Genomic DNA, 13512 nt, shown 5'->3' with positions numbered 1-13512 from the left:
TGTATTGATGACTCCCAAAGAGAGAAGGAAAGTGTGACGAGAAAAGTCCAGGGATTTTGACAATCAAGCTGTTTAATTAAATTATAAAGTTATATCTTGTTTATTTTTTGACAATCCTTACTTATGTATGTTATTTTATGTATGACATAAATGTTGGTTTTTAAATAACCTGTAAAAACATTGATATAACACAAAAAAATTTACATACGAAAAAGAACAGTGGTATATTTTTCACCACGGTAATACTGTACACATAGACTAATAAGGGATATCTTTGCAATTCACAATGGTCGGCGTTTCAAGACAGTTATAGTCCTAATTGATTTTCATGTAATGGTTTACGGTGTGACCTCTTTTAACCTAAAGGGAGTTCCGGATAAATCCAGAAACAATCATGAGCCTTTCTGTGTTTGAGGTTTTCTTCACTCCGTTTAATCTCAGTCAATCCACGACGGTGTTACATAAATTTGCCTGCATTTCTGACCTCACAGTTGATATTTATGATTATATTAATAGAAAGAACCTGTGAGAGTGTTTACGGCACATCAGCGGTCGCGTTTAAATAATGACTGAATTCATTTGCTTTTTCACTGGACGATATATAGCTGTTACTATATTATATAATACATTATAATCTGAGTTTTGGATCATAAAGAAGATTATGCGTCCTACACAAGTGTGCGTACCTTTCATCAGACAGCCGGGACAAATGCTTATAGCATACAACAATATATGAAAGGATTGGACAACATCATTTAATGGAGGTGTGGGATTACGTGCATATAACTCAAAAACATGTCAAACAACCAAAGTATCTAAAATAAGAAGACCGAAGATGGAAAACAGGGTCTTATAAAAAATAACGACACACTATAGCTGGACAGATGAATTAAAGAGATTTACCAGTCCACCTGTCTGAGATAAATGTATTGTATAAGAAAGCATCCCTGACCAAACATGGAAGTTAACCCCAGATAATATTTGAACTCGTGATAAAAATAACAGTGTCATATACAGTAGCAGCCAAAAGTGATGTGATGTCTGGAAAATATATTTGTATAATGTTCACTTTGAATGCTCTCGAGTTTGAATATCGATGTATTTTCTTAAAACTGAACTTTAGTTTACACTCCAGGCATAACTATACAACTTGCATTCAAAATGTTTAACACATCTTTAATAATGTATTTGAATAAAGGGAAAAGTTGTACAGTACACCACTTTTGGCCAAAACTCTATTTTCATTCTGTTAAATACATTTGACTTTTTGATGAATTAAAATGCTTTTCTGGGGTTTCCAAACCACCGATTTCCTTAAGAACCCATAACAGTCTCTTTATGATGCAACTCTTTATGTATCCTAGAGCATCTTTTGCTGGTAGGTTTGGTCGGAAACATTTGTGAAGTGTCTTTGTCTTTCTCCACACGTGGCTGGCGTCACACGCCGAAGAGAATTCGAGGGATGAAATCGCGGCCCTTTTCTTGGAATATGCATCAACATCGTTGCCACATATTATAACTGATATCAACAAAATCATCACCAACTAAATGAAGGTGATGTGAACAGCCAGAGGTTTTTATCGGGAAGACTGTTGTTCTCCAGCGTGCTGAACCGTCCTCGGAGAAACACAAACATTTAGGATCTTCGTGTCCCCGGTTTTGCCGTCTCATGAAAGAAATTTCTGCACAGACTCTAAAAGCTCCGGGGAGCAATTCAGAGTCTTCAGACTCAGTATAAAATCTCCTTCTCTGGTTTGTGTCACTATATTCTTCTCACGCAGGTTGTTCTCTGATGTGGGGCGGACAGGCGTGTCCATGTCTTCATAAAAAGCCAGACCTCTGGTCAGGGAGCTTACAGAAATACTCTCCTGTCCTGTCAGGGAATCCTCGCTCCGCTCTTCTTCTCCTGGACTTCGGTCGTCAGCCATGAGGAGAGGGACGGTGGTCATGTTAACAGACTCGGACACCAAGTCGTGGCCAGAACTTCTCAAAGCCCAGCTGTCTGTCACGGCATGCTGTGACAAATAGGGGTAAAAGCCGAATAGAAAGGGACAATATTTCTGTCACGTCGACTGATCTGAACAGAGGAAAAGCACATACCTTACCTTCTCTACGCCGCAGTCTTCACCTGGCCGACCTTTGATCCTCATCTCGACCCGTTTAGCATTCTGCTTCTGTGCCTTGTCTCGCAGCTGATTGGCTGATCGTGAGTTTCTGAGGATGTGACTCTTCTGGTCCATGGGATCTAACTCGACATCACTCCACACCTGAAGCACACACGGGTGCGGTCACAAAAAATCTTACCATATAGCACAATTGTATAAGTAACAGCTAGGCATAAGTATGTATGTGCGAATTTGTTATCGCACAGTAAAAGACAAACCGTGTCAACAGTAGACATGGAGGACACGAGGTGGAATCCAGAGGACTGTCTGCTGATCACGGGTACTCTGAAGGACGACTCGCTGTTGGACACGCAGATGAAGTCTTTACGCGATGACTGCGCTAGAAAATGCAAACATGGCACCTTCTCCGCCAACGTGTCTCTGTGAGTTAGTCACAGGTTATAAGAGGTTAAAAATATGTATTGTGTCATTTAAAAACTTGTAATTTGACAAAATAATGATTTTTTACAGATTACAGACGTATATTGTAAATAAAATATTTTACAGTTTTTTCCATTTTATGAATACAAATTACAGAAAAAGTGTTTATTTAAAATAACCTTTTTTTATCTGTTTTTTTAAAAATATTTTATATTTTACAGTTGTTTTTTTAAATACGGTCAAGAACTGTAAAATTACAGTAAAAGACAGCAAATTTACAAGACAAATGGAGAAAACAATAGATTATATATCATGCGCGGAGTTTGCGGGGGGGCAGGGGGAGCATTGCCCCCCTGGCGGCTGAAACGGGTAATTGCATTGTTTCAACAAAAAAAATTATTGCATTCTTTAAAAAAATTATATATTATAAATATCTTAAATAAGGATAAGGAACTGGCTGCGGTTGACGATGGGAGCAGCCAGGTTTTCCTCTCTTGCGATCCTTCACATCGAAAGCGACATTACGGCCAAGCTCTCACCTGAGACCATTATCGACGCATATGCTGGACGCAAAAAACGAAAATTACTGTTGCACTAGTCTGGACAATGTCTGGGTCTGTAAATTTGATTTCTCTGCCAAATAACTGCTTTAAACTCAACACACTGCTTTCAATATGCTGTCTTTTGAGGGATGGGGACGGGGGTCCCACTGATATAAAAATTAAAAGTGGGGAGTATTGTGTGACTGTCAGTTGAAAATGTTCCGTCTTGTCACACTTATAAGAGAAAGGCAATTTTGTATCTATGCATACTGTAGCCTCTCACATGGCGTCTTTTTTATTTTTTCCCCTAGTCTCAAAATGTTTTAAATGTTTCATGAAGTACAACAAAATACGAAACATAACTTGTTTTTAATCGCTCTCATTGCCACAATGTGTTTTGAAAAAAGGAAAGAAAAACTTAAAAAATCTTTTCGTTTTGGTTGAAGATAATATTTTAACAAAAGTGGTCCGCATTTTATTGCGTGATCCTAATTGTGTCCGAAGATGCGATGCAAAGTCAAGTGGCTTACCTGTTTACTAATAGAATGATTGTATTGTTGTACTGTTTTTTCTTCTTCTTTGGGTTAAAAATAAATATATGTGTTTATTTAGCATGTTTGTTGTGTCCATATGTGTTAGTGGTGTGTTCCCCAATTGATAGCCCAGGTCCCAGCTGCTACAATGATTTTTTTTTTGCCCCCCCTGGCTCGAATGTCAAACTCCGCCTATGTTATATATCCTTAATTATTTTTTACGGTATATTTCTGTCCCTCCAGCTGACAGAAAATTTCCGCTTTTTTACAGTGTTTCTAACATGAGCAAACCTGTATTTGGAGCGTATGATGGCGTATATGAAGGGATTGTATATTGCTGATGCTTTGGCAATCACTGCAGGTACTGCCTTGGAGTACGGTGAAAGAACGTGACTGTACCTTGAACATAAAAATAAAAACGACAAATAATACAAATAATACAATTGAATGAGAAACACTTTAATGCTTAAAAGCAAAAATAGCTGCCCTGGTGACCAGCAAGTTATCCATGACCCACACGAGGTTCAGCAGATGTTCATGTCAGTGACCCAAAGGTGTTGAGAAGAAAGAAGCACGTGCTTGATCCTCTGTCCATACTGCACTTCACTGCTTCACCCCATCTGATTTTGTAGAGGTGTTTTCTTCTCTGAACCAAGCGCCCACTTTTAAAAGCACTTCTATAAAAGGAGGTTTCTTTACTGTGGAATTTTTAAAGTCTCAGTTCCTTCCCCCTGAAAAGCACACTTCTCTTCTGCATGGTTAAGCTATTTGCATTTGGGCTCTGCTTGATGAAGATGGGTCAAATTATTTCATTTACATATTTAGCAGATGCTTTTATCCAAAGCAACTCACCAAAGTCAGAAAAACAGCATCTGCAGCATTGGTTTTAACTCTGTGTTTTTTTTTCAGTTCAAGAACTGTCGTCTCACATCAGTTAAATACATCAAGTAACATGCTTGTCAATTGTTTTTGTTGTTGTAACCTATTAATGGAAAAAGACCAAGAGCACAAAAGCCTAGATGAGAGACAGATTTAGATGCATGAACTTTAGATGCATGAAATCAGCATTTTGTCGGGCCTACTTGAGAAGTTATTGGTTGCTTTTCTAGGTTTGTAGTGATATTTGAAATGTCTTCAGATCAATTTTTTAAAACACCTTTTCCATAGTTTGAAGGGTTAAATGAACAGTTCACCAAAAATCTATTATCACCCTCAAGTTGTTCCAAACCTGTTAGTTTGAAGAATTTAGGAAAGCAAACAGTTCTGGGGCACTTATGACTATACCGTTTTCATTTTTCCTACTATGGTAGTCAATAATGTCCCAGAACTGAAATTTCGTAACAAATATCTTCCTTCGTGTTCGGCAGTACAAAGAAATGTACTGTATACAGATTTGGAACAAGTTGAGTAAATGAAGACAGTGTTATCCCTTTAAGAAACAGCAGTTGTTTATTTTGAGAAAAAAACAGACACTAACCCGGCCCAGGCAATGAGAGTGACGCAGGCATAAGGAGACCAGGACAACACAAAAACAATGATGACCACAAAAGCGATCTTTGCCAGCTTCCATTCTGTCCTTATAGACTGCTCCTGGATCAGGGTGGTCTTCCTCACATGACTCCCCAGCTTCTCCATTTCTCTGAACACACAAAAATATGGCTGATCACATCCTGGCCACTTTTCCTCCAAAACTGACACTGTACTATGGCACAGAGACACTGTACCTGCCTGCATTCCGAATGGCGAGGAACATGAAGATGTAGCAGTACGAGATGATACCAAGAGGGATGAAGAAGACAAAACAGCAGAGCATCAGCGTGTAACTCTTGTTCGCTGGAGTCGACGTCACATAGTCCCATGTGCAAGAAGTCATGAGGCCTTCAGGAATATAAGAACCTGTCCGGTAAAAAACAGCAAATGTTGCATTTTACCATTAACCAGAAATGCAAGAAAAAAGTGTTGAAGATCAAGCCTCAAACTAACTCCATCCCAGAAGAGGTGCCAGACTCCAGGCCAGCGAGTAGATCCAAACCACGAGGATGATGAGCAGCGTTCGACGTCCGGATGTCCACCGGATGGCCTGCAACGGTTTGGTGATCACAATGTAGCGGTCGATTGAAATGGCCAACAGGTTTATCATGGATGTGATTCCAAACAAAGCCCCGCAGAATGCGTACATCTTACAACCTGCTTGGCAAAGCAAGATCTGATTGTAAAGAGTAATGAGATTGAAAATCATTGTTGCAATTGATGGATGGGTGGAGAACCCGGAGAAAATGAGTTACCCATTTCACCAAACACCCATTCCTTGAACATGCAGTTGACAAAGAAGATGGGTGATTGGGTGACGGCCATGAGGAAGTCGCTCACCGCGAGGTTTATGATGAAGTAGTTGGGCGGTGTCCGAAGCTTCTTGTTACTACAACACAAAATACTTACAGAATTACAATCATTTGCAGTCCTGACATTCTTCATCTGACACCCTTTACTTCTGCACGGTGAGTTTATCCGGATGAGACATCAACTCATTAATCTCATGTCAATTCCTCGCAAACCTCAAACCCTCCCATATCAGCATATCACAGAAAACTTTCATCCTTTCCCACAATTCCCTCCAGATAAATGAAGCATTGTCTCTGTCCACATTATAATAAACGTGTGCCTCTTTCCCTTTTGGCCCCAACTACTATACGTGCATTTCCAGGACACGTCCTGCCCAGGCTGCGTCCTCCAGAGGTTGCATTGTCAATCGCATACGTCATCAAGTTTATTATTTTAGATTTTATTCAGAAAAGCAACTGTTACGTTTTAAGGTCAAAATAAAGATACAAAGATTAGGTCTTAAAGGGGGGATTTAAAGCCATTTCATGCATTCTGACTTCTTTGCAATGTTAAATGTGCTGCTTGTCATGCTTAATAAGGTCAACTTGGCAAAAATCGAGTTTGACGTATTATGTTGTATTTCTTAGTCGTTTACTGGGCAATTCTCCCGGAAAAGCACACCCACGGCAAGGCAAAAGAAATTGCTAACCCAACCGTCAACCTACAATCGAGATCGGCTGCGCTGTGGGCTTGCAGCTGCAGCTTGTTACTCTTGCAATAGTGAGAGAAGTTGAGGTGTGTTTGTTTGTTCACTGCATTTCAGTGATGAATGTAATATAACAGGTGGATATAACGCTGGATTTAGAGATCGATTGAAACTGATAGAGGGAGTGGTCCCAGCGTGAAAAATTGCCGGACATAAACTGCGCACGGTAAGTCAAACTAAGTCATATGTGTGTGTTTTGTTGCCAATCGCCGGGTGCATTATGTAAACAACAAGAATTAAAAGTGAATCAATACAGGTGTGCAGAGATGATATGTGTGCTCGTGATTTAGTTCCCCCCGCACACCGCCCAGTATGTATAATGTTTTCGGAAATAATCGTACAGTTGTATCTATCTTTTATGTTTGTGATCAAACTAAAAACCCTTCAAAGATATGAAGAATGCAATTGTACTCTACAGGTACTCAAGATTAAATGAGATTGTCAGAAACTCATTCAACTGGACCTTTAAGAGAAATACATGATAATTTATTTGTGTCTTAAGGGTTAATTTTTTTGAAATTGGGATTTTAACATCATAAGCTTCCCAATGATGTATGGTTTGTTAGGATAAATTTCATTTTTGGGTGAACTACACCTTCAAGGTCCATTTGCAAAAATGTGTTAAATGATAAGAAAATCAAGTTTAAAGCTGTCCAAATGAAGTCCTTAACATAGCACTCACAAAAATTAAGTTTTGATATATTTACGGTAGGAAATTTACAAAATATCTTGATGGAACATTTACTGAATATCCTAATGATTTTTGGCATGAAAGAATCCATAATTTTAACCCATTCAATGAATTTTAGGCTATTGTTAAAAAAATTTCTACTCTACTTAAGACACAAAAAAAGGTTTTGTGGTCCATGGTCAATAATGAGCCTACTGCATTTGTGACGTATGTGGTCGACAAATACGACTTTCGGAGGATGCAGACGCAATCCTGGAGTGCTTTAATCCTCGTGTCCTGGCTCTTTAATTTCTCAATTATTTCTACTGGACTTCAGCGCAGTTAGTTGGAGAACAAATCCAAGTCTCCAGGCAAAAATAGGTAGAAATGTCTCCATTAGAGTTTCAGAAGAAGAGATCTTAATGCATCAAACCGAGCTCAGATTTGTCAAGTCTGCAATCAAAAGTCAATATTGTTAAAGATCTTAATATGAACTCAAACATTTCTCATCAAATTGATCAAAATCCAGATTATTTTACCTCTAGAATCTACATTCATTTCCATACTCTTCATGTATTTCAACAAATGTCTCGGGTCATGAACCTTTTATAAGAACCTGTACTTATTAGAGTGAATGTAAGCAGAACATCAAAAACACACATCACTATGATTCAGTGATTCAACAGAGACGGTGGTACATCATCAGTATACACTCATGTACATCACAGAGCAAGATATTAAAGCAAATGATGCAGAATCAGCAGAGATGTCACATGGATGAATGACACAGACAGTCATACATTATAAGAGTCATAAGAAAAGCAAATACTAAAACACATTAAAAACTCATTGAATGAGCAGACTCAGCAAACTAAAAGAACCCTCATGTTTAAACGACAGCCTCAGTAAAATAAATAGAATAAATGATAAATTGAATTAAGATGACTTAATATTGATAAGAAGTGTCGGCCCACCTGAAGAAAGCATAAATAACCAGAATGTTTCCCGTGACCCCCAAGGCCCCGATGACAGCCACAAAGAACGCCACAATGTAGTGTGCATGATCTGGTACGTCCACCTTCCTGAAGAAGCGTCGGTCCATATCCACCTGATCCTCCATTCCTGTGACAATCACAAAACAAACATCACTTTAACTACTGCGTTTCGCGTATGTTCTCGGGGACATTCTTAGTTTCTGGGAAACTCGGTTTATGTAAATCCCAGCTGTTCTCTGATGCACAACTGTCGAAGAACAGCGACGCATGTGATGCGTGAGGCTTGAGAGAAACAAGAACATGCTTTATTACTGCAGCAAACACCAGATTCCCTCAAGCTCGGGAAACACGGACAACTCACAAAGCGACTACACATTACTCAAAAACATACTTCCAGTCTCTTGGAAATGAAACATTTTGATCTCAGTTGAACATCTGAAGAGCTAAACACATTTCCAAGGCCATGGCAAGGACATTTAAGTTCATTTTATTTCCAGTTTCTTCTATTTAAGTACACTTAAGCAAAGCTCAAGTATATATCATGTATATATTGTTTATTTATTTAATTAAAGTTTTAGTATACTTGTATTAGTATATTATACTCGTAAGTGTATTTGGGACTAAATTGGCCAAGCTCTCAGTTATTATACTTTTGATTTTAGTTTTATTTTGTTTTTATTAACAGGTATTTTTAGATCTTTTTGTTTTGTGTTAATTTTAGTGTAATATTTTTAATATAATGTATACGCTTTTGTCATTTTATTATTTTGTTTATTTTCCTGTATAAGATTAATAATTTTATTATTTTAATGTTTGTGTTTTATTTCAGTTTATGAAATGAATGTAGATTCTAGAGGTAAAATAATCGGGATTTTGGTCAATTTGATGAGAAATGTTTGAATAATATTAATAATATTGACTTTTGATTGCAGACTTGACAAATCTGAGCTCGGTTTGACGCATTAAGATCTCTTCTTCTGAAACTCTAATGGAGACAGAATGTTTTAGTTTTGTTTATTATTATAATTTTAGTGTTTAAAATGTAGGCAGCATTCCAAATTTTTGTTAGTTTTCCCAATAATGTTGAGGCAAATATTTTATTTTTAATATTTTGATTTCAATTAAATTCATTTTAGAAAATTAAAATAACCATGACTTTTAGGTACACTTTAATTTTAACAGTTTCAACTTTTTTCATTTATTTATTTATTTTGAAAAGTAGATCAAATATATTGCTGGGAAGTAAATTAAAAGAGGTCTTTCTTATTTTTAGAGTATTAATAGTACACTTAACTAATAAACTTTGTGTAAGGAAGAGCAACCAGTGAGCAATAAAATATTACTCAGGACTGGTGAGGGAACGTTTTGTACACACGGCCTTTCTCATAACTTCTGGCATCCTGCTGTGCTTTGCGGATATTGCACATTTCGAGTATATTAAATCAAACCTTTCGGCCCACCAGTGAAGCAGAGCCTGTGGCTCTGAATATTGATTACTTCCAGGTAAACGCTCCTGTCCGATGTGCAGTAAACATGCCCTCAGAAGAACCCCACACTCAATCCATCAGAGCAAACGTGAAAATGCGTGAAAATGAACAAGGCCGGAAGTACTCTTGTGCATGTATTGCGCAATATATGAAGATCCCGAGCAGCTTTTTGACGCTGAATTATTTGGAGACAAGCAGCTATGAGAAATGCATCATGCTATAGCAAGCAATACAGGAGATGTTATAGTTACAAGACATTAAATGGACCTTGAGTTCACCCAAAAATGTGTTTATTCCCCTTTCAAGCTTGTCTTACTTTCTTCTGCACAACACAAAATAAGATATCTTGAAGAATGTTGGTAACCAACCACTGATCCCCATTGACAATAAACTACTAAATATTTTCTTTTGTGAATCATATACAGGTTTTGAGTGACATGAGGATGATGAGAGATGTTTTGGGGTGAGCTGTCCCTTTAAGACATTGACCCCATCCGAGGTTGTGCACGGATTCTGTAATCATTTAAATAGGGCCCTGACCGTATAGCCATTAAAAGATGAAAAGTAATTAAACTGGAAGAGAGAGAGATTACATTTTCGCTCCGCTCAAGCGCATCCATGTACATTAGGTGCCGATCATAAGAGGATTTATTTTTTGTTATTTATTTAATGCTAATGTAAGCACATCAAGGCCAACAATAGTCACGTAAGGACATACAAAAAAACCTAACCATCATTTACATTTATGCATTTGACAGTCGCTTTTATCCAAAGCTTTTATCTCCTTTCTCTCTTCCACATCCAAAAGGTGTGTATCAAAATTGTTGAAACTTTATAATGTTGTGCTGTACTGTACTGTATAGCACTTGCATATTATTGCTTCTCTATAAAGAATCATTTTATTTTTAGTTGAAAGCCGCTCTGGACAAAAGCATCAGCCTCCGTGTAAATGCACACTATTAAAATAACTGACATGCGTGTTGGAAAAGTTTTCAAGAACAAAACTAAATACAGTACTATTTAAAACACCACAAAAATATTTCAACATGAGACGAATGGTCAAGTTTAAAGCTGCGACTGCTCAGTATTGATTCATTATCTCATTTCTCTTCAAGACAGAAAGTCAGAAACTCGCAAAAGACGTTAAACTCAGAATATATAAATGCACGTCCAATTGAGAAACCAATGAATGAAGGACTTCTCAACTTAAACAGAATAGAAAATTGTTAAGAAATAAACAGTGCAAATAAAACATTTTGATGATATAAAAATGGAGATAAATCAGCCTAGATGAATATATATGTAATATACATTTTGCATACATATCCTTTCCACTAATTTTCCTCTTCTGTCCTTTCTTTTCATGTTAAGCTGCTTTGGAACAATGCAACGTTGAAAGCGCTTTATAAAAAACTTGACAAGACAAAAACCTTTTTGAAGTTTTCAAAAAATACAGTGACAATTGTAATCCAGATGAAATGAATATGATAAACAAAAGTGACATTGTTAAATAAACAGAATAATAAATGTACCTGCCATGTTGTGTCTCTCTCTGTGAGCCACCGTCTTTTACTCTTACTTTGACATCCGTGACCGTGTGAATGTGTATTTGGGATGGAGGATACGTGGCCGCAGCCGTATTGTAATCCAGCAAGGTGGAGCTTCACTTTGTTTTGCGCTGTACTTCAATCTCACACCCCGTTAATTATCATCATGACTGACGCACAGAGCAACCCACGGGCCCGCTGGATGAACACGCTGAATTGATTTTCTACGCGCTTTTGTCACTTTCAATTGCTGCAGCTTTGTTCATCTGGATTGATGAGGGCTGTAGATGTGCTCATCCTGATCACATTGAGACACCAAAACAGAAGTAGGTAAGTCAGTTAGCCTGTCTGAAGATGTATCGCATCTCTCCCTGCAGGCCAATAGAAAGCACACGGACAGCGGACACAGAGCAGAGAGGAGCTTCAGGCTTTTAAAACGCGCAGCCATGTGTGAAGCAGCTCCTCAGAGAGGAGTCCTCACACGGATAAAAGCTTTTCAGATGCTGGACGACGTGCGCAAAGTGCTGCCCGTGAGATCATTCGTGCTTCATTTCAACTATTGCATGCTTGAGTCCGTACGTAAAAGCCTCAAACGTGTTTGCTGGTGTATTTACTTGGGATGAGATTGACAGGATCATCAGATACCGAAGGAACGCTGCAACAACTGTGATCTATGTGTTCGAATGTTGCAGGCCGCTTTTCGTTTTTTTTCATGTTTCATCATCTTCAGAAGTCTTTTTTAATGCACATGATGTCATGATGCCGTGGTGTTGCTATAGTATCTTGGTGGTTTGCCAGAGGGTTGCAGAGGTGTTGCAAAGGTGTTTTCAAGCGCTCTGTGGATACTAGGTGTTGTATACTGACCTAGATCAATCTGGGTTTACCCGTTTTATAAAGAAATAATTATTTGTCGAAATTCACAAATTTTAGAATGATAAATTGTAACTGTGACACAAACTTGAGCAAACACAAGAAGCCTACTGTACATTAAAGGTAAATGTTAATTGAAGGAGGAAATAAATTGATAAACTTTTCTATGCTTCGATTCAACCGGTTTCTTCACACTCCTGGGTACCGTTCCTAGATCGTCTCTTCTTAGAAAAGTGTTCAGAGACTGAGGTGTGAATCTGCAGTCCTGCTTTAAAAATAACTTTCTGAAAATGCTTTTTTTCCTCTCTTACACATGCTCTGTTTTTTGGAAAAGTCGCTGTTTGAATGTAGAGAACATTTCAGATGCCCGTAAACCAAGTAGATTTACCTGACTTACTCTTCTCAAAAACTCATATTACATTTGCTCCTATCAAAAACAAAACAGACAGAGGAATGTTACACAGCTTGAGTAACAAACAACCTCACCAAGCATTTGGGACATCGAACAATGCGATCACAATATCACAACATGCACAAGTCACACAGAAGTGACAGCAGTCCTGTGAATGAAAAAAGGTGGTTAAACTATGGTTTTCTCACCAGCAGTCTGTGGTTCTTCTAGCCCTTCTGATGGTTCAGATGAAGAGGGAGAGAGTTGAGTCGTTTCTGTGCGTGTGTGTTGTGTGCTGTGAGCTCGGACTATCTGACCGATGTATCTCTGAGATCCTCTGACCCCCTCTGATAGAGCAGAAAACATGACGCTAGTCTGAGCGGAGAGTTACCAGTGATATCTCACATAGCAAGCAAGCGTTTCTCATACAGAGAAAGTGTCAAAATCTAAAACCTTAAAGGAGTAGTTCACCTTCAAAATGAAAATTCTGTCATCGTTTACACGCCGTCTTGTCATTTCAAACCTGTGTGACTTTCCTTCTTCTGCAGAACACAAAAGAAGATATTTTGAAGAAAATGTTTGTAACAGAACAGCAAAAAACGAAAACATTCTTCAAAATATCTTCTTTCGTGTTCTTCGTTAGAACGTCGCACAGGTTTGAAATGACAAGAGGGTGAGTGAATGATGACAGAATCTTCATTTTGAAGATGAACTGCTTCTTAAGTTTAAAGCTGACGTTAAATTTGCCATGTTACTCATCTCGTGCCGTTTAAAACAAATGTAGTGAGTTGAGGATTTGCGTGCTGTCATTTAAGGATTACAACTTTCACATTGTTTCGATTG

General features: G+C 38.0%; 1 protein-coding gene across 2 annotated transcripts; it reads right to left on the bottom strand.

Moving 5' to 3' along the window:
* Positions 1-58: 58 nt before the first annotated feature.
* opn4xa (opsin 4xa) lies at positions 59-12977 on the bottom strand. 2 transcript variants are annotated; one of them, XM_079449183.1, is made up of 10 exons: positions 12879-12977; positions 8354-8501; positions 5907-6040; positions 5605-5808; positions 5346-5517; positions 5099-5260; positions 3913-4020; positions 2384-2546; positions 2106-2267; positions 59-2015 (listed from the first exon to the last, which is right to left on the bottom strand). In XM_079449183.1, the coding sequence occupies exons 2-10, from the start codon at positions 8497-8499 to the stop codon at positions 1668-1670; spliced, it is 1599 nt and encodes a 532-aa protein (XP_079305309.1). In that variant the 5' UTR covers positions 8500-8501; positions 12879-12977; the 3' UTR covers positions 59-1667. The 2 variants fall into 2 exon arrangements, with proteins under 2 accessions (XP_079305309.1, XP_079305308.1); XM_079449182.1 differs by lacking the exon at positions 12879-12977 and adding an exon at positions 11394-11580.
* Between the last annotated feature and the right edge of the window lie 535 nt (positions 12978-13512).

The sequence above is a fragment of the Barbatula barbatula genome (genome assembly GCF_947034865.1).
Source record: "Barbatula barbatula genome assembly, chromosome: 24".
NCBI classification, from domain to species: Eukaryota; Metazoa; Chordata; class Actinopteri; order Cypriniformes; family Nemacheilidae; genus Barbatula; species Barbatula barbatula.
This window is presented reverse-complemented; position numbering and strand designations above follow the sequence as displayed.

Excerpts from the sequence above, each read along its gene's own strand:
- opn4xa (XM_079449182.1), bottom strand. Across the intron at positions 5,518-5,604 it reads GGCACCTCTTCTGGGATGGA|GTTCTTATATTCCTGAAGGC; the intron begins GTTAGTTTGAGG and ends TTTACCGGACAG. Across the intron at positions 2,016-2,105 it reads AAGACTGCGGCGTAGAGAAG|CATGCCGTGACAGACAGCTG; the intron begins GTAAGGTATGTG and ends TATTTGTCACAG.